Below are 27,972 nucleotides of genomic sequence, written 5' to 3' on the forward strand. Positions count from 1 at the left end.
CACTGACGCAGTCTGTGCCGCACCAGCTCTAACATGGCGGCGAGGCGCTGAGGAGCGCGGGGCGACGCGGGCCGCGAGCGGGGTGAGTGCCGGCGCCGTGGCCGGGCGCCGCCGGGGTCCGGCGCGGTCGCCATGCGGCCGACCGAGGGCCGAGGCCCAGGCCGCAGCGTGGGCGCCGGCGGCTCGGGGGGTGTGTATGGAGGTCGCGGCGCCGCGGGGCCCGAGCCGCGGTCACGGACGGGGGTGGGAGCTCCGGCCTCTCCCCGACCCGCCGCGGGGTCTACCCCGGCGCTGCGTGGCCTGGTCGCCGCTCCGGCGCGGACGTGGGGCAGTCGCGATCGCCCGCGCCGGCTCCCCGCGCACACACGCCCCCTCGCAAGGCCCGGCGGCCCGTGTGCGAGGGGCGGGCGGGCCGCGGCCGGGGTGGCCGGCGCTTCGCTGAGGGGTCGCCCGGGGCATCCCAGTTGAGGGGGGGGGGGCTGAGAGGAGAGGGGGTGCGTGAGAAGCTGCGAGCGGGGCCCGAAGGCAGGTGAGAGCGGGAGGGGGAGGTGAAGCGGTGGACGGGGCCTGGCGAAAATTGCGCCAGGTGGTAGGGTCTGTGAGGGCGGGTATGGCTTCTCCGCAGCATAACGAGCCGCGGGCCGGGCACGCCGCGGGTCTGCCTGCGCGCTGCGAGCGCCCTGGTCGGCCTCGGGGGCTGCTCGGTGGCTGCTTGGGAGTTTGAATGAGTCCTTCCTCCTCCCCTAGAAGGCGAAGTAACCGGGCTGTCTGCGTGCCACATGTCCTCCTCCCCTCCGCAGGCCGCTCCTAGGGAAGTGGAGCCTACAGGAGCGACCATGGCTGGCAGGAGGGTCCTCTGCCTCTCTCTTTTGAGGATTTCTTAAGGCACTGCAGAGATTTTTGTGATTAATGAGTTTCAGGCTCATTTTGTTTGCGACCACGACCAAACTACAAGTACTGTGTATGTATGATCGTACTTTGAGTCACTCAGGCGGCTTTGAAGGAGAGAGGCTTAGGGGGAAAAAGAAATAGTTTATTGAAACTGTGGACAAAATAACTATTGTAGTGCTAAACTTTGCCTTACAATTCAGTCACAATTAGAAAAGTGTCTTCCATAATGATGATAAAGAAGTCACTTTTGCTAGTAGCTGCCTAATGTTCAACTAGTTAAATGAATTCTATTTTAGTAATCACCTGAGACCTGTTTTAAAAGGAACATGAGGCCATTTCTTTTGTATAAAGTCTAGAAGATGTCTTTTCTTCTGGGAGAGTATTTTGTTTTTTCATGTTTTTGTTCCATATTGTCTGCAGAAGAGGCTATTCTTTGAACAGAGATGTAAATATTTTTATTTTTGGTTGGTTTGGTTTTATAGTTTTTTTTAATTATTATTTTTTTCTTTATCTATTTTCCCCTATTTTGTTCCACTATTCCCATTCATTAATGTGTTTGGGTTCAGCATGACTGAAATTTTTAGGTGCTGCCATGATAAAAATGCAGAAATTACACATTATTTATGAAGCATTAGTTTGTCTAAACTTGCAGAGCTTGATTTAGCAGTTTTAAAAAATTATTTGTAAAGTTTTCAGAAAAAGTACAATTTCCTGTATGTGAAGTAGATCTGAAGGGGAACATGTAAAGGATACCAACATCAGTAATCCTCTGAGAGCACCCTTTGGTACTATGTTCCTTATTAAGATTTCCCATTTTTCAAGTCTTCTGTGAAACAGAAACTTTTTTTAAGTTGGCTAAGCAGTCATCAAGCTGTTATCAAAAGAAGATTTATTTTATTTTCCTCTTAGGATCTCAGAAAATCTGTGGATTATAAGGGAATTTGGAGTGAAGAATTTGTACTGCAGTGGAGGATTTGACTCTGCTGCAGCATGATGTCTCCACTACCAGTTCACTCCTCCATGCCATGTGCATTTAGGAGCCATCTTTCATTTGGAAATAGAGTCAGTGAGTGCCAAGGAGCAAATCTGGCCACCTTTTATCAAGTGAGGTTTAGGTAGGAGGCTGGGATGAGACAGGGAAGGGATGTAGAGCTGAAGTAGTAGAGAAAGGAGGAGAACATTAGAATAAAAGATAACAGAACAAGAGTTTTTTGGTTATGGTTGGCAAATACGGGTCAACATTAAGAACTAACTCGTACTGTTGTATGGTCTTGCTTTATTCTCATCTTCAGTAACATGGGTAGGAAGGGGTTCCATTTCTGAAATTCAGTTTGGGGATCCTAACAGGTAGATGGTTTGGAGATTACACTAGACCCTTTAAATGCTTTTCTCCCTTTCCTACAGTGCTAAACCTTGCCTTTTCTTAACATTTTGTAAGTTTTAAAACATAAATTCATGGTTTCAGACCTATGCTAATCCACTTTCTTGTTACAAGTAGTAGAATCAAAATGGACACATTTCCTTGCTGCTTCTGGGGAGCAGTGAACACCAACAAATGCACTTAACTTGTGCACAGTACTGGGAGAAAACACCTATAAACACCTGTATTTTTTCACCGATCTTAACAGGAAAAAAAAAGTACTTTCTGCATAAATTGGGTGATAGAAAATCATTTCTAACTTGTCGATAGCAAGTAAAAAGCTTTGTTGTCAAGAGTGTGGTTAGATTTTTTAACAGTCTTTTTCATTGTAGGTGTCTCTTTCCTAGGAAAATAAAGGGCATGATCTTGTAGGAGTCTGTATTTCTGTTTAAATAGTTTAAGAGAATGTTACTGCCTTCTCAGCTGAGTGTTATGTTCTCCCAGCTGAGATATTATAACTGGGTGCGCGTTCCTTATATACTTTGATACAAGAAGACTACATTCATGTTAATAACTGCAAAAAATCATACTGAAAGTGATGTAAATGAACGATGCAGTGCAGTAGTGTTAGGAGTATGTACTGCGTATTTAGTCGGGACCTATCTGAGGATGGTATTTTCTTAAATCTCTCTAAGATGGTAGCAGGCTCTGGCCTCGTGTCCATGGAAGACAATGGTTGGTATTACCAGGTATGTCTTAATTTGATTTCTTTTTTAGGGGGAAAAAATACTGTGTCAATAGTGCAAAAAAAAGTAGCATTTAGTGTTACTTGTAGCATTGTTCTAGAGAAGGTGGCCTGGTGGAAAGTGGTGTAAATCACTTTTTGCCTGCAAAAATGTTGACTCTTTTTTTATGATTGGCTTTTTCCCTCTAAATACCATTAGAAGGGGCAGTCAGGTTGAAAACCTGTAATACATGATTTCTGATGATGAGTAGAAAGTCTTGCTGCATAAATTCCATAGACCTGTGTAGAACACAAATGTTTTCTTCTTTTCTTATAGGTGTGTGTAACTGCATGTGCTTGCAAAGACAGCACCCTAAACCTGAAATGTGTTTAAGTGTATTACCTTATTCCTAAATATGCTGACAGCAAACATCCTGTGCTGCTGCGTAGTAAAGTGAAAAAAAGTTAATTTCTGTAGTTGTCATAATTCAGAGTTTTTGGTAGTGAAACAGAGGAAAAGATGATGAGGTTTGGGAAAAACGCTGAGGAAATGATGGAGGTTAAGGGTTGGGCTGGTTGGATTTTTGTGGTTCACACCTTCGGTATTATCCTAGCCCAGCTGGAAGCTCTGACACAGGAATGGAACTAGGAACAAAATTTCATGTCTCCCATATCACAATCATAAATTTGGTTCCAGTTTAATCCGTGCTGGAATTAACATGCAACATTTCTGGTCTATGGTTCCACTGTCACTTTAAGCTGGTGCGTGCTGCTGCCAAATCTTTTCTTGGAGCGGGGAGGAAAGGGTACATTTTAGGCAGCTAGGTGGCCACTTGTATGAAAGCTAAACACATGGATATATGAGCCCTCCATTCTGGTATCAGCCCGCATGTATGTTGGCTTCAAGTGACTGGAACCACAGCCTTAGTGAACATGATATATGTTCAGTATTCACTTTGTGCATTTGCATTTTCTGGACTCAAACTTTGCTTAAAAATACATTTCTGAAGATTCTAGATGGCTATCTTTGCAATATATATATATACATCAATGTAGTTTTGTATTGCTGCGTTTGTAGATGGCCTGAAACAAAATGTTAGGAATGTGAATTTGTGCACTTTATTATTTACTTCATTTGGACATTGAATAAAGACCAAAGCAGAAGATAATTGTGAATTGATGCAAGGAAACAAATACAAAGGCAAGGTCAAGGAGAAATTAAAAACAGGGAAGAGCTGATGATGACAGAGAAAGAAGTGAAGGAATAGGACGCAATATATATTTTTCCTACTGAATACATCTTTGCTCCAAATCTGTCCTGTACAGGGACTGAAACAAATAGGTAGTCCCATAACCAGTTCAGCATAGTTACAAATTAAGGGTTTTTTTCCCCTCGTAAAACTAGGAAATACTACTGTATTGCTGCTTGCCATCAGCTCTTGTGAGATGCATGACATGTTGATACTTCCATTAGCATGCATCTCAGAGTGCTTTCTAGCCTGTTTCAGTCAAAAGGAGCTAGTTTCTACTGAACAGTATTATTACCAGGTCCTTGCTAGCACAGGTGATTTTGAACATAATTCCCCAAGATGTATTTTTAAGCATATCATCAAGTATGAGTGTAATTTCTGGCAGAGAGATGCTTGTGCACAGTTTGGGATGGTTATCTTCTTCCATTGGCACAGATCACTTTGAAGGAGAGCAGCTGTCTGCGGCCTGGCCATGAATTGGCCAGCTTTATCCTGCAAATATTTGAACAAAATAATGTGGCTGCTGGAGGTGTGAAGGGATGTGAACCCTGACGGACACAGCTGGTGATGCATTGGTTGTGGATGCAGCGGTTCTGACAAAACTAAATACTTTTGGTGTATTTGTCAATAAACACAAATAGGCTCTAAGGTCAACTGTCATTCCGCTTTCAGAAATTAAACAAACAGGCCACTTTTGTTAGACACACTGAAGTGGGTTTTTTGATTTTGGTTGGTTGAGGTTTTTTTAGCATGAATTCTGCTTAGACTTACTAAGAGGCTCTTCAAACATGAAGTGGTTGAGAATGATGAATGACTTGAACATTTCAGGATAGTACTTAGGTTGTTATATTGTCCTACCTTACAGAGTTTTGGAAGGAAGAAGGAAGCTGACTTGTCAAAATTGCCCTGCTGCATAGCACATTTTTGTGTGTATGTATAGTGAGCATCTTTCAGGTTGACTTTAAAATCATATTCCCTTCACTAGTAAAATTCCATCAAGTTTACAATTAAAAAATGCAAAGTATTGTGGGTTAAGGGTATCCACATTCTAATTGAAAATAAATTTGAAGAGATAAATACACAGTCATATAAGCCCTGTTGTTACCAGACACACGGTACTATTGAGCTTTACTGGTAATTTTCTGACTTTATTCTTGGTGTTTTCAAATTGTTTTTCTTCATTGGTTATGTATTTAACATTCATAGTCCTTGTACTTGCTTTTAATATAGACAAGTTTTAAAGGATCAGTATGTACAAGATTGTGTTTATTGAATACTACCTGAATAGAAATTAGTAGTATGTGGATCATTTGTAACTCGGTAGTTTTCCCTGTAACACTTCAGGAGAAGGTCTGTCTGAAGTAATAACTCTGCAAAGGAAACTTAGGTATATTGGAGAGGAAACGCTTGCTTGACTTGTAGGTAGGTAGGATAAATGTCGCAGGTATTTTAGCCTGGTGTACTAGGCAACATCAGCTTGAGAGTTAGGTTTATTTACTTGGCCTCACGTTTGTCCAGTCAGGGTCATACTGACCAGTTGCCGTAACTGTCACTTAGAAACAAGTGTAGCCAGTATTTAGGGGATATTATTGGACAATTTAGGGGAAGTGCAGGGGACGTTGGAGGTAACAATTAGAACAGGGACTAAATTTGTTCCACTGATCATGAGATGACATAGAGGTAGAAAAACATCAAATCAAGCAAAAATTGGCGAGAATAGGGATTCGCATAGAATTATTTTCTTCCTTTTCTCTCCCACCCTGTTCTCTACAAAACTGAGTTAAAAATTGACTAACATAGACATATTGACATTTATTTTACAGTTTAGCTTTAGTCACTGTCAAGGTTTGAAATAAAAATTGTGTCACATATTAAGACAGTTTGCATATATTTTGGCTAAAATACTGTATATAAATGTTAAGGCATACCTTTAAATTTCTCATGCAGATTGCCTGTAAAGCAGGAGTTAAATCCCTCCTCACTACAGCTAAATGTTTAAAGTTTGGGTATAATCGATCAGTCGGTTTTGGTACTACTGGTCCTTAGATGTCTCACTTCAGTTAAAACTATCAGTTCTGCCACCAAACAATATTTCTTGTAGCATTTATTGAGGCTATTCCTAGGAAAAAATATCCCCTCGACCCCTCCATGCCACTGTATAGTCTATTCTGCTGCTACCAGTGTGAGTTGATGGCTGTCCTTTGGGCTGGTCTCAGTTCTGAAGGCAGTCTGTCCCCTCCCACCTGTGTCATCTCCTTTCCCTTGCCTGCTGCCACCTTCCTTGCGCTGCCTCACAGTTTGTGCAGCAGCGTGGTGAGCTGGTCAGCCTTCTGCTAACCCGACTGCATCAAAGTTCTCCACTACAGTTGTTTTCTCTATTTGTTTCTCTGTCTGGCTACAAAATTTGTTGTACTAATAGAAGAGAAACATTAATTCAGGGAGAGGAGCAAGCAGGCTGAGGCAAGCCTGCTGCTTCTGACAGGTCTCTGACTTGTGTGAATTAAAGTATTCATTGCACAGCTAAGAGAGTATCTGGTGAGATTCTGCATGTTTGCAAAGCCTTCTCATGCCAGAAATCACATGAATGATAAACTACTGAGTGGTGTTTAATTCCAATCAGTCCTGCATTGTTCTTGCAATATTTCACTGTGTAATCTTGGCAAAACGTTAGGACTGACACTGAGCTCAAGTAGAGAGACTATAGACTAACTTGATTATACTGCTCTCTTTTGATTTCTTACAGCCTCTTGTTCGTAAGCTGGGAGTGACAGATGGAGACAATTGAATATTTGGAGGCTGTTCCATGGCACAGCTATGAATGAAGCTCTAGGAGAGATGTATGCAGCATGTCAGCTAGATTTGAGTAGTGTTTTCTGGCAATAAAAAATAATTAAACTGAGAACTTACAGATTATGTTCCAAATTCTGGAAGAGGTACTCCAGTCTTACAGATCTTTTGCCATCATTGTTTTTTTCCCCTCTCTGAAGTACTTCAGAGAGGATGTGGCTTCAGAAAAGGAAAAGAATATCATGATTGTACATAACGTTGGAAGGCTGGAGATGCAAATGGGGTTAAGACATTGTTACACAAACGTACAGGGATTTATGTACTCAAAAGATAAGGGGAAAGTTACATTAAAAATCTCAATAAAGAATAATAGAATCATTAGGTTCGAGAAGGCCCTTAAGGTCATTGAGTCAAACCATAAACCTAACATTACCAAGTCCACCACTAAACCACGTCTGTAAGCATCACGTCTCCATGTCTTTTAAATACCTCCAGGGATGGTGACCCAAAAGAGATAAGCAGTGACATAAAAGGAAAAGAAACAGTAAAAAGCCATAATCATTTCACATAGCAGTACTTGTGGAAGAGCTACATCTTTGTGTTTTTTTTCATGTAGACTGGTTTGGGTCCTAATTAGAGCAGCTGTTGATAACTGCAGTGACAAGAATCCAGAAAATATATTCCTGAGAAGTTGAATGCTTAAGTCTTAATATGCCAATATGTTGGTGATTTGTCAAGTTGTAACTATCATAAGTTATTTGCCACCCTTTGACCATTCTCTTTATTTGTGGCAAAACCTCTAGTATTTCTGAAAGTAAGCCTACTTGACTTGTGCAATTACTGTTCACCTACAGCAGTTGAAGAAGTTCACCACCCTGGACTGTTCACCTTTCTGTGCCCCTGGACAAGCAGTAGGTTCTCTCTTGAGCAGCTGTAGTTTGTGGCCCAGGTAGTTAATAGTAACTGAGATGAACTGAACTGGGTTGTGGACTGCAGCAGCTGATGTATTCCTGAGGAGAACAGGCCTGATCTGAGGCTGGTAACCCTGGCCAGAGGAGTGGGTTGGCATGTGGAGGTGGCAGCCTCCTCAGCTACTAACAGTGAGCCTGACAGAGATTGCAAATTAGTCTTTTTAAACAGTTGAAAGGCAGTTGCAGAAAGGTGTTTAAGAGCACTTGAGCAAGTTGTTCAGTCTCAAAGCTGAGGTGTGGGTTTTTTTTTTTTTTTTTTGTTTTTTTTCCCTTTCTAATGCTTATTTTACCTAGGATATAGAATTCTAGGAGCAGAAAACTTAAGTGATTACCTGTACCATCTGGATAGCAATAAGACTTCAAGCTTTATTATCCCTATAACTTAAAATGCCTTTTCTTTTTGTATTGCCTCATCTGAAATACGGCACTCAAGTTTAAATTTAATACTGTTACAGCAAACATGAATAAAATCACTCATTTGGGTCTACAAAACATGAAAACGACCTTAAAAATACTTAAGTTTGCTCTCTGTTTTTTGGGTTTTTTGAAGGTTTCCTTTTCTCCTGTTTTTGTTGTCTTTGTAAAATCTTCTATGTTGACTTACACATAGTTTCACTACACAAAAGGAAAACCTAAATTTTATTTTTATTACTTACAGTATTTAAACTTTTGAAGCCATGGGAGTAAAGGTCCAGAGACCTCGTTGCTTTTTTGATATAGCCATCAACAATGTACCTGGTAAGAATGTATCCATTCACTAATGTGGTGTTAATTTAAGATATATAAGAATAATAGAAATATCAGTTAAATTCATAATAAATATGACCCTTTTTTTCTAGCTGGAAGAGTGGTCTTTGAACTATTTTCAGATGTTTGTCCAAAGACATGTGAGAATTTTCGCTGCCTTTGCACAGGTTTGTAGATTTTTAATTTTATGCATAATTTTTAATGCAATACCATGTTAGCTACTTTGTGTATGTTATTTTTCCTGACTGTTTCTTACATGTAAAAATAGGTACATAAAACACTGGTTCTTGGTATCTCTAGAGATTTAGCTATTTTCTCATATACATCTGATGTAGAATCAAAGCAGTTGTAGCTTTGGCTTAGCATGTTGCAGGGAGTATGTACTAATCAACTTTGAACACAGAGACAGTAAGCTGATTTTCTATTACTAGCATAGATACTACTGTTCACATTATATAACATCATCCAGTCTTGAAAGGTAGCCAGTAAGAGGTCAACCATGCAAACTTACTTTTCAGTCTTAAAATACTTTGAGGTATTTGAAAGGTATTGCTGTTATTCAGCAATATTTGGGTTTTTTCTTCATTTTAATTTTTCTTTGTTGATGGAGACTGGTGATTTCCACTTCTGTTGAAATTCAGATTATTTCTTGAACAAAATACTGAAAGATTCTCTCCTGGAAGCATTTCCAAACAGAATTAGTGTCCTGTGGACTGCATGCTTTTGTTGAAAATGCTGACAGTTTAGCAAAACTTAAATTTATTATCAAAAGAATAATTTTATAAATACATAAATAGCAGCCGTGCTTTCTGTCTTCCTTTCCTTCCGGCTCTGTTGTTTTTCAGGTCAAGGCTCTGTAGCTGTTAATACTGAATCACTCAGCAGTACTAACATGATCTGAATCAGGTGTGGGTGCATAATTACATTCATGTCAAGTTAGTTAGGACACTTAGTGCACCATTCACAATGTCTGCAGGAATGTAGGTATTATCTGATCTGACATTAGGTTTACTGGCATAAAATCAGATTCTCAAAACCTCTTAACAAATTTGAACCTTAAAGTGATTCTTTTTAACAGCTATGAATATGTTATCATGTGACCGTGACATTCTTGATCGGCTGTCACCCACCCAAAAGTCAGACTTATTGCATAAAGGTGTTATTCCATGCTACTGCTTTAAATTTTTGACTTGAAATCTTTCAACAGCATTTCAGGTCAGGAACAAGTACTACTAAGTTCATACTTAGTTGCTGGCGTTCAAAATCAAATTCAGATGCTGAACTACTTTGCTGCTTTAAAGTATTTAAAACTAGTAAGGAAAATATGTGGGCAGAGAGTTTATTATATTGATCATCAGCAAATTAATTCATATTTTGATTTTGTTTTCTGTACTCATTTTTGGGGGCAGTTTTGAAAAGTATATGCTGTCTTAAAACAGAGACCAACAGCTCCATATTTTCCTGGCATACCTACGTTAGGCGTATGCCAAGTTACTGGAACAGATACAGCTTCACATTTATCAAAGTTCCTACCAAAAGTGGTTTTTCTAGCTAGTCAGATCCATATGGAGGCACCGGTCCCTTACAGGTAAGTTTAGAGGCAGCTGCTCTTGACAAAAGCTGCCAGTTTAATAGCTCAGAATAAGATTATAGGAAGATACAGTCTAATGGTTTGTCAGCACTGGGAAGACGAGATCCTTTTCCTTCCAACATACTCCCACTGATTATGTTACTGTTACCTTGAGGTTAGCTCTGCCATTCACAGGACCCACTATGAGCCATTCATCTTCCTAACTCAGCAGAGACCTTATCAGTTGGAGGGTAGCGGGGAAAGCGGGTGGTGTAGCTGAAGCAGAGAGTCTGCTAATGGATCTTGAGCACCAGAGCTGATGGAAGGGAGGAAGATGGCAGATGTAATCGTGAGCAGGGGAGGGAATGAGTTTCCTTCTCCTTCCCCCTGCCTCTTTGTTTTTGTTAAGAGCTTTTATGGTACCTTAACCTTGCCGTGTTGTAGCTGAAGATCTGAGTGTTTCTTGCATGCTTCTGAGCAGTGCCAGTTATCTTAAACCTAAACTGGCTGTTCAATTTCAGTCAGTCTGCATGGAAGAGACCAGAGTTGTATACTAATGTCAGTAAGGAGTTCTTCTGGTGTAACTGTAGAAACAGAAGGTAGCTTTTGCTCTGCTTTCTTAAATGCTGGTTTCTTATTGGTGTTACAGGTATGGGTCTGCCTCACAAGCTCATTTTTCAGAGCTTAGTAAATGATTTTGATTAAGCACTTACATAGCCCTTTTTGTAGTGGAGATTCTACAGGTATAGAGAGTAATTTTGGTCTTTGTTCCTCCTCTTCTCCTTTAGGTGAAAAGGGTACAGGAAAATCCACCCAAAAGCCATTGCATTACAAAAGTTGTCTGTTTCACAGGGTTGTGAAAGATTTTATGATCCAAGGAGGTGACTTCAGTGAAGGTATGATGTGAATCTTTGGAGAAAACTTCAGTGCTTCTCTGATAGAATATTGCAGTTCTGTGTATTTACTTACCTTTACTTATATTAATTATTCTGTGATTCAACTGCTTTTTCCCCTTTTTTTCTACATAAGAACCTTTACATGAAAACTTGAAAACTTATATAAACTTAGACACGTGCTTGCACGCAAACACTTTTGCTCTGTTACCTCAGTACTCAGAGTACTAAGTACTTCAATTGAAAGGTTTAAATGTGAGGGTGAAATTATATCTGCTGCTGGGAAACAAAGAAAATGGAGACTATAGCATAATACGTGGGAGAGTACTTTCTTGTCTTCCAAGTTTGCTTTGGGACTATGAAGATGTGTCTTGATCTTCTTTGCCTATCTTGAAGAATAATGGTGGTGACTTGGATGCAGTTGGATCGGTATTTCATATTATGAAGCACCTTCCATGTAACATGACTCTTTTAGTCACTACTTCAAGTTGTAACTGTCACTTTTCCTCTTTCAAGGAAATGGCAGAGGAGGAGAATCCATTTATGGTGGCTTTTTTGAAGGTAAGAATTTTATCAGTCTGCCCTATTTTGATGTTACTATAAGCAATTACCTCTACATTCTGTTGTCTCTGTTCTGTAAACCTGAACTCCATTGTTACAATTTTGTCTGGTCTGAGAGGCCTTTGACTGTCCAGTTTAGGTTAGTTTATTTTACTTTTGACACACAAACCTTTTTAATGACATATTAAAACTGAAATCCTTTGTATTTGTCTATTTTACCAGATTTACATTTTTATAACTGTTTTAAAAGGTACACTCTTGGCTTGAGCAGCTAGCTAAAAGTTTGGGATTGTCTTTTTTTTTTTTTTCCAGTCAAAAGGAGAAAGGTGTGATGGAGCTAGGTTTCCTTGCAAATGTTTATTTAAAAGAAAGCATAAAGTCGTGCTTTCCTGAACCCAAGAGGAATTAATGATAAAGAGGCCATCATTTTTCTCACAGACCTGGTTCTTTTTCAGTCAGTGTTGCAGAAGTACAACCTCTTCTGCACTCTAGTGTGTTTCTCAGCCTGTCTTCTTCCGGAATATAGCGGAGCATCTCTTTCTTGGAGCAGTTTTTGTATTACATCTAAACCGATGTGATGGCTAGCTGCCATCAGCAGGAGTGGTTATGCTACTCTCACTTCTCCCCACCACTTGTCTTTTAACATTGAGTCTTGTCCAAGCTTGCAGCGAACAATCAAAAGAATTATTCACTATTTTAGTAGGGCCAGGCTGCAATTTTACATCAGACCTTGAGTTGAATCGACAGTTTGCAACTGCCAGGAGAGGGAGGAGGTCTTACCTTGCACTTCAGCATTTCAGCTGATTCAGCTTCCTAAAATGCCCAAAGACTGTTGCAGCAAAAAAATTATTTCTTTCCATATTAGTGAGTGTACCCAGTTCAATAATTTGGCAAGCATCAGAACCACCACAAATGAGTAGCTGGGTTTGAGGAAAAGCATGGCTGGGGGAGATGGAAGAAGGAGCAAAACCTCTACCTACCTTCTGGTAGTTGCAAGCTGGCTCTTCAATGTAGCCATAGTATGAAACTGAAGTCATGGGAGTTTTTGCTTTTGTGGATCCCTTAACCAACTTTCCATGGAATTAGATTGACATTTGATGCTATGCCAGATAGCAATTGTACAGGTGACTGGAGAGTGAGTAGGATCGTCCCTTTCACTGTCAGTGACACGATGTGACTTGAAACCATAGCCTTACAGATAGCATACTTTTCATCTTTGTTAATGCTTGCTTCTGCCATCTGTATCTAAACAATATTGAGCAAACTTCCTTTGCCTGAGAAGTTTGGATCCCTGAACAGCATTTATGCTCTTTTGGGAAAGGAGGGAGACAGGTTAATCTCTTACAGATACCTTAAATGAAGAATAGGGATTACATTTCACAGTTTCATTGTGATTTAGTTTGAATTGTTACAATAATTTGCTCATCAAAAGTAGGATTCACTCCAGCTAAACTTATTTTCTTAATGGCCAGCTTGATAAGTTCATCTGTGTGTCTGACAGACAAACAGAAGTTGTTTGGGATTGCTATCAAACTGGATATCCCTGTGTATTAAAAAATAATAAACCAAAACTGCCTGAAAGCAATGGGTTTATTAATTAATGCACAGCTAAAAAACTTCTGCTCCAAAGAGGCGATGATGAGTGTATGCAGAATAGAAAGCAACGCTTAAAATGATGAGGTCTCTGCTAATGTTGGTAGGAAACAAATCTCTTGAACAAGAATACTCAATTCTTAATTTTTTTTCTCAGGGTGTAAACCATTAATTCATATTTCTCCTTATTATATTGCATTATTTAGAATGGAAGGAATAACATATTTAGAGTAGCTTTTTTTGGATACGACTTTTTACTGACGTGACTAGCAGATATATTCAATACGGATGAGTTTACTTAGGTTATAGCATTTATCTAAGTATATGTGGTATATTTAAAGTAACTGAAAACACTTTCTTTAGATGAAAGCTTTGCTGTAAAGCACAATAAAGAATTTCTCCTTTCAATGGCCAACCGAGGGAAAGATACAAATGGTTCACAGTTCTTTATGTAAGTATTGTACAGTTCTGAAATGTGTGTGTGGTTTGCCATTCGTAAGCTGTAACAGTAATCTTTTAGATACTGAAGACTAGCTCCTGTGCAAACCCAAAGTTGATGGTTTTTCACAAAGTTGCATGGAAGCAGCCATTTTCTAATGCGATTTTTAAGGGATCCTGCCTATTTTTATCACTTTTGTGTTTAGTGCTCGTTATCTGTGCAAAAGACCTTTTGGTAGTTGTCAGTAGCTATGTTCTAACTTGGGCAATAAAGCAAACCTGTTAGTTTTTTTGTAGAACTCCTATCACTTCTAGTAAGTGTTTTCTGGAAAGAAGGAAAACAGCTTTGGGCGTTCTCAAAAGTAGTAGAGGTTGTTGTGTTGGGTTTTTTTCCTACAAAATAACTTCCCAATGCAGTCTCATTTACAGTTAAAACTTAAATTCTTAAAATACATTGCAGTAGACTCTTCTTAAATCTAATTTATCTACAGAAAACATTCTTGAAATATATCACTAACACATGTTTCATGACCTTAATTGACATGGTGAGTTGTGGATGTCACTTACCATTAGATCCTTACTTTGGGATTTCTGACTGATCATTGCTGTAGTTATCCCAGTTTTTTCTTCTGCCATGGCTGACATCTGTATGCCTTAGTCATGCTAGTATAGGGGACAGCTGGGAGAAAGTCAGTTCTACTTCTCTGTCAAATAATCTGTACCTACAGATACTTTTTTTTTCTTCCTTTGATTTCTGATTATTTTGTGATGTATAGAAGGTTATTTGCAGTTTTTCTGCTCTGAGATGGTTGCCTTAATTTTTGTATCTTCCTGGTAGCATTCATATAACTTAATAAATAGAATACTTATTCTGTCCTATATGAGGATGCTGTCTAAAAACTTATGTGCACTTCTGTTCAGTAAAGTGTGATAAAGTAATTAATTTAATTGGTAGTTTAATGTATACAATATTAAATACTTTTAACTGCACACAAACTTAGAATAATATATATTGGTTTTGTTCAGTTTTATTAGTTCACTCAAAATAACTTTCAGCTTATTATGTGTATATGACATGCTTCAAATGCTGACTGCTTTCCACTAATACTGACTTTGTTTTTCTCTTTAAATTAAAATCTGGAAACAACAGAACAACTAAACCTACACCTCACTTAGATGGGTAAATATATCTTATCTTCTTCTTACGTTTGTTTGGGAACTGCCTTGAGAAAATTAATTACTAAGGATTCTTACTTTTGTTTAAATTCTTCAGACATCATGTTGTTTTTGGACAAGTCATCTCAGGTCAGGAAGTTGTGAGAGAAATAGAAAACCAGAAAACAGATGCGTCTAGTAAACCATACGCTGAAGTACGCATACTGAGTTGTGGAGAGTTAATTCCAAAATCCAAAGGTAAAGTTGAACTGTACATTTACATAGATGCAAACGATGAGGTAATTTTGCTCATTTTCCTCCCTATTGTTTTCTTATAAAACTGTTTAGAAACTTATTTGTGATGGATGGAGAGGCAATTGGTGAGAAGGTAAATAACATTGCAGTAGAGTTTGTCTTTAAAAAACTATAAAGTTGTTGATGCAGAAGACATTAAAGGAATATCATATATGCTCTCTTCAAAGCTACTTCTGTCTTGGGTTTCCTTATACTAGCTAAATTTCAGTACAAAGCTTGCAAGCACTTGTCCCATAGAAAGTAGAGTGCTATGTTAAGAAGATAGATGGCAGTCTGACTTTATTTGATAACTGCTGCTTTTTTTGCAGGTATTGAACTTGAAAAGTTTCTTTCAAGTAAATCGTCAGAATAGGCAGTTAGAGTAGAAAAGCCTGGAATCGCCCTTTAGCAGATACCCTTTTTAAGTTACTGTAAACTATATTCTTAAACAGGAATATGACAGAACTCTGCTTCCTGTAGCTGGTCTGGTGTGCCATGGAGGGAAACAGCTGCCAGGGCAATGGGATAGCCCACTCAGCTGAAGAACAAGAGGCCTTAGGCATAGTAGGCTATCCCATTGCCCTGGCATCAGTGGAGGGCAGAGCTGAGTGTGGGAAGCCCTAATGAGCACAAATGCAGAGCTGGCCTGGTGAAGGTGCTGCCTGACAGACCGTGATGGAGATTCTGGTGAGTGCAGAATGCTGCTATTGAAAGGGAAAGGCTGTCTGTAGGACCTGCAAAGGGAAATCTGCTGCTTCTATGAGGCATGATAGTATGGCTGGAACTGCTTGCTAAGTGCACAGCATGGAACCACTGATAAGCTGAGGCAGTGGAGATAGGAGGAACAGTTTGTCATCACATCAGCAGAAGGAAATTTGCCAAGCTGCAGTCCAAAGCTGAAAAGTGGAGCAGGAGAGGCCTTTGGACCTGTCAATATGTGGAAGAGACCAGGGAATCCAGGTAGGAGAAGTAGTTTCAGGGGGTGAGCAGTGTCATCATGGAAGATGATCAACAGAGAGTCACCTAGCAGTGGAACCGTTTGTAGCACATTACTATGGAATGCAAAAGGGAACTTATACTGTGAAATCTGAGGCAGTTACCAGGGGAGACTGCTTCTAAGAATTTGCTGTTGAGACAAAGCAATAAGGAGATTGCCAGTGAGGGAAGTATAATGATGAATTTCTGTGGGAGGGTACGTTATGATAGCAAGAGAGGCTTAAACTAAAATATTTATTGTATGAGCCTGTCTGGTAGGCACACAAAAGAAAGAATTAGACAAGTCTTTATGGAACAAAAATAGAACTGATACTTCTTGGATTTAACAGGAAAGACAAGATGGCACTAGCAGAAGGAATCACGGTAGAAGTTAGGTGCTTGGTATGAATGTTTTTCTCTTAGGTTAAAGTTGAGGAAAGGTGATTGGATTTTTGAGTATTATGATGAATATCCAGATGAAGTATTTTATGATGAAAGCAAATCTATCTCTTCGTGTAGAACAATTGGATTTATTTAGGGATGAGCGAATGATGACTTGACTGAGCTGACTTGCTGGATCCTATGTGAATTGAATTATACAGTGATCACAATTATAATATTGCAGAGACCTAGATCAGAAGCTTTCACCTGGGACTTGTGAGGATGATTGCTAGAGAAGTGGAATGTTTTGTTGTCTTTTCTTTTTGTTTTTCTTTTTTTTTTTGTTCCTTGAAGTTTGAGGAGTTAGTGAAAATGAACAAGAGAAGCTAAGTTATAAAAGAAGAATCTCTCTGTCCAAGTGGTATTATTTTTAGAAAATCTTACAGTTCCAAGGAAAATCCCGAAAGCTGGGGGTGGGGTGGGGGGAGGATAAGTATTTAGAGAGGTCATTATGGACTAGCTAAACTAATATAACTCTCAAGAAAAGCTGCAGAACAAGTAACAACATTAAACTTCTTAAAGACAAATGAGACTTTGATACCAGTTGACAAAGTTTTGCAGAAAGAGGTCTAGTCAAACAAGCCTGCCTGCGTTGTTTGAGATTGTGACTTCGGTTAATCAAAAGTATATCTGGGATGTTTTCAAGAATGTAAGACACTGACATTCTGATTTGAAACCAAAAAAAATGAAATGGCTTTGTGCATTGGGCAGTTTTTAACAGCTTTTAATAAAGATTTCTCATGAAAACTGTGGTTCTGCACAGAGGAGCGCTACGCTTGATTCATGATCTTCGTTGATGTTACAGATGTCCCTGTAGAACTGCTGCTTGTAAAAGGGTGCTTCCTGCAATTAAGGCAGATTATGGCTGCCTTTAGAATTCATCAAAGAACAACATTGTAACTAGGTCATTCTATCAGTACAATTTCTTTTAAAGGGAAAAAAAAAGGTATCAGTACAAATTACCAAGCACTGATACAGAGTACAAAGTTACACATTTAGGAATCATGAAATATCAATGGAATAAGAGCAGTCTTGGAAAGAGGTGATTCTGGTAAGTCACGTCTTACCTGGACTTTTGATTTGTGTATTTTCTCTTTTCTTATCCATTCAGCCGCTAGAGTACTCATTTCTTTTGCAAGCTTGTTACACGTCATTGTTAGCCCTCTTTCCACAAGCTGGTTGCGATGAACAGTTGTTTCAGACTTCTCTGTTCTAGATTTTTTTTTTTTTTCCCAGTGAACAGGCCACTAGGTACAAACTATTCTGGCTTTAGCTGAAACTTTTAAAAGTGAAGCTGGAGATTGCTTTTTTTTCTTTTCTTCGGTTTCCCCCTTCCTCCACTGTTGCAGTTGTATGGTAGGTTGCTTGTCTACAGTCCGGAGGCATTTGTGATAGAGGACTCCTCACCGTAACAATGTCATCAGATCAACAAGAAACAAGTATGGTGCTGTTCCCCAATGCTTATCTCTGAGGCCTTGATTACTTTGCATAATTTTCGTAGCAAGAAACCATGGGTCCTTAATCAGACAGTGAAAAACATAATAGGAACCCATGGCAAATAATTGAAGCAAGATGCATGCAAAATAGAAAAAAAGACCTGATACTCTAAACAGCAGGGTGATTAAACACTGGAAAAAATTATTGGGGAAAATATCAGTGTAGATGTCCTGAAGTAAAGGCACCCTCTTTTTGGACACTGGTGTAGTCTAACACAGGTTCTTTGACTTTATATAAGGTAACTATTTGGGTGTCACTGCTGTCACTTACAAGGTGAGATCATCTTTTCTGACTTCTGTGCCTGAGCCTGACTGCTTTCTGGCCAGGTCATTTCTCCATTTCAAGTCCAGGAGTCTGACATCATGGGGCTAAGGGTTGCTACAGTCCCTGACATGCTGAGATGTGGAGAGTGCTTGGTTGTGCCATGCAGTGTGATCATGTAATTCTTGAAGTCTGGCAAATACTATAGGTCACAGTGAATGGAGTAGGAAGTGATACAGCTCTTTCAGATGTGGTCGTAAGTTGAAACCTGATCCTGAAGTTAATGAGCTGGAACAGTTGGACTGTAAATAGAAGTCTAGTCTGTTTCTTTCTCGCTGACCTTCAGGCTGCAGGATTGGTTTAATTTGTTGTTGTGATCTCTAATTGGCCAGCACCAGGTTGGCTCAGTACTCAAAATAGCATTTGCTGCTGGACAGAGATAGATAGGTATATAAAAACCTCTGGGGAGATACTCTGTCTTTGCTATGTAAACACTTCTGGGCTTTTTTTTTTTTTTGCTTTTTTCCCCTCATTGTTTCACTCCCTACCTGCTACATGATTTCCCAAGTACATTTGCCACTGGTGTTATTTCCTGTGTGTGAAGAATCCCATTATGTTTGTCGAGGTGAGTTAGTAAGCAACTACCTCCATTTCTATCTATTACTCATTTTGAGTAGTGACTATAACATACCTAAACTTGTTATAAGAATGCAGAAAAAACTGTCACAGATAGTTTGTGACACAGTTAAAACATGCAGGAGGGAGAAAATACAGGGAATAACTGCATTTACTGATGCGTTCTTCAGACGTTTCTGAAATTGAGCTTGGAGACGTGTTTTTTTTGCCTGAAGGCATGTAGGAAACAATATAGTGCAGTATGGTGGGTTTTTTGAAAGGGCCAAATCCAAATGTGTTGAGTAGGTAAGAAACACTTGAAAGTATCTTGGGACTTAGAAATTAGCTAACTTCTTTAGTACTTTTTGTGTTCCTGGTATTTAGAGCTCAGGTGAGATTTCTCTTTGTTTGGGCATCACCAGGCCTATGTGACACCAGTCTCCTTTGATTGAAATTATTTTGGAAACACTTCCATTTTCTTTCATAACTAGGTACTTGTGTCCCTTTCTGGGAAGGGTTAATTGAGAGCATCTGTCATTTGTTAGTGGCTGGCCCAGCCCTAACCTGTGAAAATGTGTTATACTCTTTGAATGTACATATATTCAGACAATCTAAAACTGATACAAAATATTACAGAGACTTTTTATTAAATATAGTGCTCTAACAAGGACATTGAGCAAAAGTTTGAGAAAAAAGACCAGGTATCTGACCAACAAGAGAGGTAAGAAATATAAGAAGAGACCTGGTTTTTGCAAGGATTTTGCAAGCAGCTCTAAAAACATCTGATGAGAACCAGCTGATTTCAATCAGCAGGCTGTCCTAAATGGCTAAGACTAATTGCTAGTTTATACTACACCCATAAATGACCAGAAGGCTAAGACAATCTATGAAGTACAGAGGTTGTGTTTCAGTTGGTTGTTAGGCTTTTGTCAGTCTGTATCAAATGAGGTTTGTTAATAAACACATAGAAAACACCATGAAAAAAGTCGCTGTAGAAGTCATAAAAGTATGACTTGTGTTTGTGATGCTAATTGGAAAAATTAATGCAATTTAGTGCAGTGGGATTAAATTTCATCCACCAGTGTCGGGATTTAGTAACGTTAGAAGGAGAAGAAAGTATCCGTAAAGAGTCTGACGACAAAAAGAGAGGCCAAGGTGCCATATCTAGTTGTTTCTGCTGAGATTTTTCTGCACTGTGTATCTAATCCACTGTGGCCTGAATTAAGCCCCAGCTATCTTGCTGTCATCCAGATCTTTTATCTCAGCCAGTTCTTTCAGAAGCAAGTGTTCTGCATCGCTGTGAAGAGGAAATCTTTCACCACTGTATATACCACTGCTTTCTGAATGGGAGACCTGACAGAGTAGGATACTGGATTGCTACAAAATAGGTGTTGGCTTACATAGATGATCTAGTGCTACCAGCTAATATTTTGCTGAGATAAAGAACAATACTCCCTTAGCTTTCATTATGGATATTGGCATGAAAACATTGGAATGTTACTTAAGGCTGCTGATAGATCTAGATCATCAACATATCACAGTCTACAGCCAGAAGGTGTTCTGGGCAAGACATGGTAGATTAAAAGACGGATTGATAGGAATAAAATATGGCAACTTAATACATTTGAGATTTCACTGTTTTGCATTTACACAGAATCATAGAAAGGTAGGATTCAATATATACAGAACAAAAGTTAATATTAAGAGATGAAGCTATGAATGAGAGCTTAACTGTTGCTTTTCTGAGAAATACTGACTCTTCTCCATTATAAACAGTTGTCTGTCCCTGCAGTTGGTATAATACATCCACATTTAACTTTGCTATTCTGGAGTGTACACAGTTGTACCTGGTTATGTCCAGTTTCCAAAAGGCAATATGAAATTTCCACTAAGACTCATTATCCCCAAGACTAATTTTTATTCTCTTCTCTGACCAGTTTAGCAAGGAATTTTGTGCAAGTTTTATTGCTTTTAATCATCCTTGAAAACCTGCTGCCTCCCATCATGCAGTTTTGCAAAAATGAAATCCAATTTGTGTTGAATTTGAGAATTTCCACATTGAGCTCACATGATTGCAGTTAGATACAACTTGGTAATACCTGCTAAGCAGTTGGAGAATCTAGTATTGATCATTCCAGAAATTGATACACTGTTCCATTAAATAGCCTGTATTTTCAGAAGAGCAGTTGACAGATGCACTCTTCATATAAGTGTGTCCTCTGCCTCAAGTTCTCTACATGAGTATCAACTTTTTTTCTTTTCTTTTTTTTCCCCTTCTGATCTCTAATCTGTTTATATAGAATTAAAAGAATTCATTTTCCAAATAACTGGAAGTTGAATAGCTGTTAATAGAGACTTCTTAGTGTTTGGTACTGCTGCCACTTTGACTTTTCTGGTCACCTGTAAGTGTGATATATGATCAGAGATTATGAGTAGGGAATTCTGAAGTGGAATTTTTCTTCCCATTCATATATACAAAATCAAGGTTATTCATAAGTACAAAGCTGGTTAAAGAATTACAGGTTATATTAAAGTTCTTGAAATCTTTTATCTGCTGACACTTGAGTTATTGCAATACCCCAGAGGACTTTCTTTCTGTAAAGCAAGGACAAAAATCATCTGATAGGAAAGTTATAACATGTTTTTACCTTTTTTTTCCTTAACAAGAGTTTCTCTAATTACTTTTTAATTATTTTACAACATTATTTTTATTATTTTACAATTATTTTATTTTACAACAGTGATTGATACACAACAGTTAAGTACAAATTACATCATCTTATTGGGCACAAGTGGAAACCAGTAGAAGAAATGCTTGGCTAGACTAAACTGTTGAATTTCTCTGATTTAATAGAAAAGAAGAAAACTTAGGCTGTTCAGGGAGACACATTTAAGTTTTCTGCTATGTAAGAACATTGTGCTCTCTGCATCTGAATAGTTTTCAGATGCAGACAGGCTGCATAGTCATAATCCTGTCTTTGGTGCCTCATATTTTCCCTTACCTGTTTTATGCAGAAGACTAGGGGGTGGGAGATTGCATTTAAACTGCTTGTATGTTGATGTAGTTAGATAATATCTCTGTAAAGCGTGAGCTCATTGGATAGAGCAAGCTATGAAAAGCTTTGCAAAACAGGCTAATACTTTCAGCTAGGATTCACATGCAAGTTAAAAATTCATTTCTGTCTCTGATCTGAAGCCTGTTCTAAGGTATTCTCCTAAAATATGGATTGTTTGCTGTGATGAGGAAAAGGACTGTTTGGACATCAGTATTTATTTTTGGTATATTATTCTTCTGTTCAACAGTGAAGATTCTGTTTCTTTTGACTCTGGCTGTATGTTTAGTGAATGATGGGCTATCTTTGCTGTTTGCAGTGGCAAAGTAACATAATATTTGATGCACTCAGAAGCCTAGACTTCCTTTAGTGAAGTTTTTATAATACATTTTTATTGTGTATATATTCTTTTCAAATTCGTGTGACTCTGAAATAATACTTAAATCACTTTTAATAGTTTAAGTAGGTATTAAATCAGTTAAAGGGCATAAAAAGGTGTGTTTGTTCTTTGATTATTTCCTGTCAGACTAATATCAGGTTGCAAGTAAGTTGCTGATTTGCAGCTCCAGTAGCCACATGAGAAATTATGAAATATGTGATAAAGGACTAGTCTGCTCTTTAGCAGGGTTCCTTTTCATACGAGATGGTTAGTAAGTTACTCGTACTTTCTGTTAAAAACAAAAAAATCCAAAACAAGCAAAAAAATCCACAGAAAACCACGAACACATCGTGATGAATTGGAGGATTAGGACTGTTCTCTTGAGCGTAGGACTGTTCTCTGAGCATGGTTTCACTTAGCAGGAAGATTGGTTATTTGAATCTTCACTCTGAGCTAAATTTAATGAGTAATGAGTTTAGTCCATGCTGCTTATTTTCTGTTTCAAAACTTCTCTTGTTTGTGATTTAGATTTTATTAGAAGTCAGGTTAAACTTGAAGCCAAAGAAATTTTTTTGTAAACACTTCCTAAATAAATTTCAAATAATTCTTCATAGTAGCTTATGTCATATAAAACATCATGTGAAAACTTACACGGTTCTACAAGTTCTTGATAGTATAAATTTGATACTTCAGAGCTTTGTAAATACGAAATGTTTTAAATTTCTTATGTATTCCTAGACATATCCTTTGTTGTACTTGGGAGAAACAGTGTTTTCTCCAAAACTTCAATTTGTTTTAAGTATTTTGATGTAGTCTCATGACACAATTATAAGAAGCTCAGGCAGATACTAGATAAGTTGATTTCTGAGATTTATTTAGAATTCTTTGATATTAAAATTCATCTTTGCTGTTCTGACTTAAAGCTAAGAAAGAAGAGAAGAAAAGACATAAGTCATCTTCCTCATCCAGTGACTCGGAAAGTTCAAGTGATTCAGAATCATCTTCTGATTCATCATCGGATTCTGAGAGTGCTTCAGAAGAGAAATCTAAAAAACGAAAAAAGAAACACAAGAAAAATTCCAAGAAACATAAGAAAGAAAAGAAAAAGAGAAAGAAAAGCAAGAAAAGGTCAATTTTGAGATTTGTTTTGGGTTTTTTTGTTACCTGTACACCATATAGTACCATTTTCTTGTCTTGTAACTACAGACATAGTGTTCTATAACTAAGGCAGTAGGTATTTTGAAGTTTGGGAGACAGTCAAATATATAAGCTATATTTGCTTCCATATATAAGCTTAAATTTTTCTGATATGATGGCAAAGGACAGTGTCCATGTGCATACATGCTGCAGCTTGTAAAGAAGTGAAGGGATGGACTAAGATGTACGTATATTTGGCTTGAAAAGGTGCAGGAGTGCTTGATTTGAAATGGGTGATGATAGCTTGTTTCTGTAAATTCCCTTCTGTACAATTCAGTTTAAATTACATGCAGTGAGACTTACGAGAATGTGGTACACAGGAATAAAACCAAAACTGGGGAAAAAAAAAATGAACATACTTAATGTTATTTCTGTCCGACATGTCAAAAGTCTTGCAGTTTCACTGGAGGGTAATAAAACTCAAAAGGCACTCTTGCTTCTGAAAATGTTATTTCTGATTTAAGAGTTTTGCTTGTAGTTCAAAGTGAGATGGAAGTTGTGTCAGTGCAAGACACGTTTTTGTAAGCTAGCAGTAAAGTGTAAGGAATGTTCACTTAGGGCAGTGCTGCCTAAACATTGTTTCTGTGGGACTAAGCCCGTTTCACACAAGTTTGTTTATACTAACTGCTTGGAATTAGAATAATTTGCAGCCAGTTATATATGCTAGTGTAAAATCTGAATTTGACTCTCCTGGTAGCATTTTAAAAAGATTTAAAAAAAAAAAAGTCTAAATAGAGAGTAAATGTATGTTCAGTGTTGCACCATAGATAAAAAATGTTGGTCAGAAATCTATTGCAGCTGTACATTTTGGAGCAAAGATACCATAGGGGGAAAAGAACGTTGCTTCTGAAATAGCTGTTTTCTGAGTTTCTTGTGCTATCATTGTGTATTGAATTAAGAGAATTTCTGAATTAATTAAATAAGTTGAAAGATCTCCCCTCATCCAAATAACTCACTTTAAGTATAAATATTTTTTATACAAAAATAAAGCTCATCCAGTGAAAGTGAAGATGAAAACCCTGAAGCACAGCCATTATCTACTGTCCGTCCTGAAGAAATTCCTCCTGTACCTGAAAACCGGTTCTTGATGAGGAAAAGTCCTCCTAAAGTAGATGAAAAAGAAAAAGAGAGGAAAAGCAGAGAGAAGGAAAGAGAAAGGTAATATATCTGGTTTGAGTCTGACTGCATGCTGACAGTGATGTGGTCACGTTACTGTTTTAGGACTCTTAATAGGGAAAGGACTCACCTGACATTAAACAGTTCCATGTTGTGAGCGCTGATGGATGAAAAATGGATTTTTCAGTTTATTGGCAACTGTTGTCTTTTGTCCTAGAACAAAGGCTTCATCTTTGAAAATTATTTTAGTGAATGAAAAATTTGAAATTACTGATTCACAAAAAAAGAAAATAAAACGTGTTGCAATTCCATTTAGAATTTATTGGAACTGTCCAATCTGAATCTATACTTTATCCTTCTTTCAAAAGTGGAAAAACCTGGAAATCTTGTAAAATACTCTGTGGCGTCAAAATCTGAAGGTTTTACTGTGTGGTGTTACTGTCTGCACTGATAATTTTTGAAGAAGTTTTAAAATTGATTTTATTTTCTCTTTCCTTCTTTCTTTGATGTTATAAACAATATAACTTTTTTAAAATTATTTTTAGTAATCTATCGAATTCACAGTCAACATACCAGAGGAGGCTGTTAGTGACCAGATCTGGGAGGAAAATAAAAGGAAGAGGACCAAGGGTAAATGTTCACAATGTTCCCCAAAGTAAACAAGGTGGTAGCACAGTCTTACTGCTGGTGTTTCTAGCCATTTTCATTAGGATGGCTGATTTTTTATTTTTTTTTTTTAAAAAAAAAAAGGCAGGATTTATGGTGCATCATAATTGATTTGGGAACTAAGGTTTGAAGGAAGACAACAAGGAAAATTAAATTAATTTCCTGTTTGCATACTCAGTTTATTTGAAGGAGGGGGAGGAAAAAACCAAAAAATGCTTTCTTTGTGTTACTGTAGTGTTCTGTATATTAGTGAATGGAATTAGTTCAAAAAGGGTTCTAGTGAACGCCAGAACCGGTATGACATTGGTGCAAGCAATGTAGGGAAGACTTACCTGCTTTTTGGCAGGGGGGAGCTGTTAGATTGGTTCTTCTGATTTTGTGCAGCTGTATACTATGCACTGCTTGTAGCAAGTGTTTTTAGTAACAGTTTCTATCCCTCAAATTTTTAGTAAAAATCTTGAAGTATGAAGTATTGTTTTTGTGTTGCTTGTCAAAACTAAGAAGAATTTTCATTGTTAGAAAAGTGAGTTGCATTTGTGGTAGTTAAAACCACGGGACCTCTCAGCAGAGTACAAAAATCCTAAAATAGAAGTTACCTTAAAAATAGTTATTTGATCAGACATTTTGTGTTCTTGCTTTAGCTGAATGTCACATATACTTTTCAATAAGTTAATGACTTGTCAATATAAACTTAGTATATACATGTGAAGTATCATGTTAGGTGCTACGTAGAATCGACTGCCAGGGATTAAAAAAACTTGCTTAGCTATCACAGCATGTGAAATTCAAACTTAACACCCAATTGTCTCTTCTTCCCTTCAAGCGTTACCGGACACCTTCCAGATCCAGGTCAAGAGATCGATTCCGACGTAGTGAAACTCCTCCACATTGGAGGCAAGAAATGCAAAGAGCTCAAAGAATGAGAGTGTCTAGTGGAGAAAGATGGATAAAAGGAGACAAGTAAGATTATTTCTTTCTTGAGTATATGCATTGAAGATTTTTATATATTAAAAGTAATATCTGTCATCTTAGATTTTCAGTTACAGTTACTTCCAAAAAAAGAAAGGGTGCTGACTTGATTATCCCATTACTTCACTGTGTCTGATTTTAATCATGCTACTGTAAATATATAGTTATTAATATAGATTACCTAATGTGCTTTAAGTTTCAGTTGTGAAACTATCTCGCTTCTGACTTAATTTTTCAGAGTGGAGGGGATTAAAAATATTTTAAAAATCCTGTCTTTCTCTCTCCAAGGAGTGAAATAAATGAAAACAAGAAAGATAATCAAAAAAGCCCAGGAAGAGGAAAGGAGAGAAAAATATCAGACCACAGACAAGTTTCTGAAAGCCCAAGCAGAAGAGGGGAAAAAGAGAAGAAAAAAGATCGCAAATCCAGCAGTAAAGACAGGGAGACAAGAAGGAATTCCGAAAAAGATGAGAAGCATAACAAAAGCAAGGCCAGGAGGAGAGCTAAATCTAGAAGCCATAGTAAAAGCAGAGAGAAATCAAAAAGTAAAGAAAGAGACTCTAAGCACAGTAGACATGATGATAAGAGAGTAAGATCAAGAAGCAAAGAGAGAGACCATGAGAAAGGTAGAGAAAAAGAAAAACGCTATGATTCTAGAGGGAGAGATAAAGAAAGAAGTAGGAGCAAGGAGAGGAGTAAAAGGGCAGGCTCAAGAAGTAACGAACAAGATCACAGGAAGAGTAAAGACAGGGAGAAACGTAAATCAAGAAGCAAAGAGCGTGAGCATGCTAGAGGAAAACATAGTTCTAGCAGCAGAACAAGGGATCGAAGCAAAAGCCGAGATAGGGGTAGGAGAGGAAGATCAAGAAGCAGGGACAGAGATCGCAGTAGAAGTAAAGACTATTCGAGGAACAGAGATAGAGAAACAAGAAGAAGAGGAAGATCAAGAAGCAGAGAAAGGAGAGGTACACCAGATAAATACAGAGGAAGAGAGAATAGGAGGAGGAGAGAATCAAGGAGCTCAGAGAGGGAGGAAAGTCAAAGCAGAAACAGAGAGAGGTATTCAAATAGAGAAAGTAGAAGCTCATATAAGAGGAATGATACTGAAAGCCAAAGGAAGAGGCGTTCAAAAAGCCGTGAAAGTAGCAGTCCTGAATCCAGTAAAGATAAGAAGTCTAGTAGAGATCAGGATAGAAGTCCAGACTCCAAAAAGAGACCAAGTAGCAAAGAGAGAGAATCAAAAAAATCATATTCACGCAGCAGTAAAGAAAAGGAAAAGACCAGATCCTCACCAGAAAAAGAAATAAACCAAAAATCAGAAAGTCAGGAAAGAGATCATGCCCCTAGTAAGGATAAAAAGTCCGATCATGAAACAAGTCCTGGAACAGATGACGACAGGCACGGATGAGTTTGTGGACTTAATGTTTCCGTTGTCTCAAAGTTTTAGAGACATTTTGGGGAACGCCTTTTTTAAGATGTGGACTTCAGTTTGGTCTTTTGATAATCTAAAACCTGGATCATTTGTACTGCTAAAGTTTTAATAAACTTGAAATGAAAAAACGAATTATA

At 38.2% G+C, this 27,972-nt stretch overlaps 1 protein-coding gene across 2 annotated transcripts; it reads left to right on the forward strand.

Annotated features, from left to right (window-relative positions):
• Nucleotides 1-60: 60 nt before the first annotated feature.
• PPIG (peptidylprolyl isomerase G) lies at nucleotides 61-27,967 on the forward strand. 2 transcript variants are annotated; one of them, XM_086465038.1, is made up of 13 exons: nucleotides 61-82; nucleotides 8,642-8,721; nucleotides 8,823-8,897; nucleotides 11,089-11,196; nucleotides 11,710-11,754; nucleotides 13,711-13,798; nucleotides 14,936-14,965; nucleotides 15,059-15,198; nucleotides 23,379-23,583; nucleotides 24,643-24,810; nucleotides 25,314-25,398; nucleotides 26,258-26,394; nucleotides 26,692-27,967. In XM_086465038.1, the coding sequence occupies exons 2-13, from the start codon at nucleotides 8,661-8,663 to the stop codon at nucleotides 27,809-27,811; spliced, it is 2,262 nt and encodes a 753-aa protein (XP_086321164.1). In that variant the 5' UTR covers nucleotides 61-82; nucleotides 8,642-8,660; the 3' UTR covers nucleotides 27,812-27,967. The 2 variants fall into 2 exon arrangements, with proteins under 2 accessions (XP_086321164.1, XP_086321165.1); XM_086465039.1 differs by lacking the exon at nucleotides 11,089-11,196 and having other exon boundaries at nucleotides 62-82.
• Nucleotides 27,968-27,972: the final 5 nt, after the last annotated feature.

The sequence above is a fragment of the Leptosomus discolor genome, chromosome 5 (genome assembly GCF_034619465.1).
Source record: "Leptosomus discolor isolate bLepDis1 chromosome 5, bLepDis1.hap2, whole genome shotgun sequence".
Classification (NCBI taxonomy): domain Eukaryota; kingdom Metazoa; phylum Chordata; class Aves; order Leptosomiformes; family Leptosomidae; genus Leptosomus; species Leptosomus discolor.

Coding starts and splice junctions, on each gene's coding strand:
- PPIG (XM_086465038.1), top strand. CDS start 8,661: ATGGGAGTAAAGGTCCAGAGACCTCGTTGCTTTTTTGATATAGCCATC. Junction 8,722..8,822: donor AGCCATCAACAATGTACCTG/GTAAGAATGTAT, acceptor CTTTTTTTCTAG/CTGGAAGAGTGGTCTTTGAA. Junction 23,584..24,642: donor AGAAAGAAAAGCAAGAAAAG/GTCAATTTTGAG, acceptor ACAAAAATAAAG/CTCATCCAGTGAAAGTGAAG.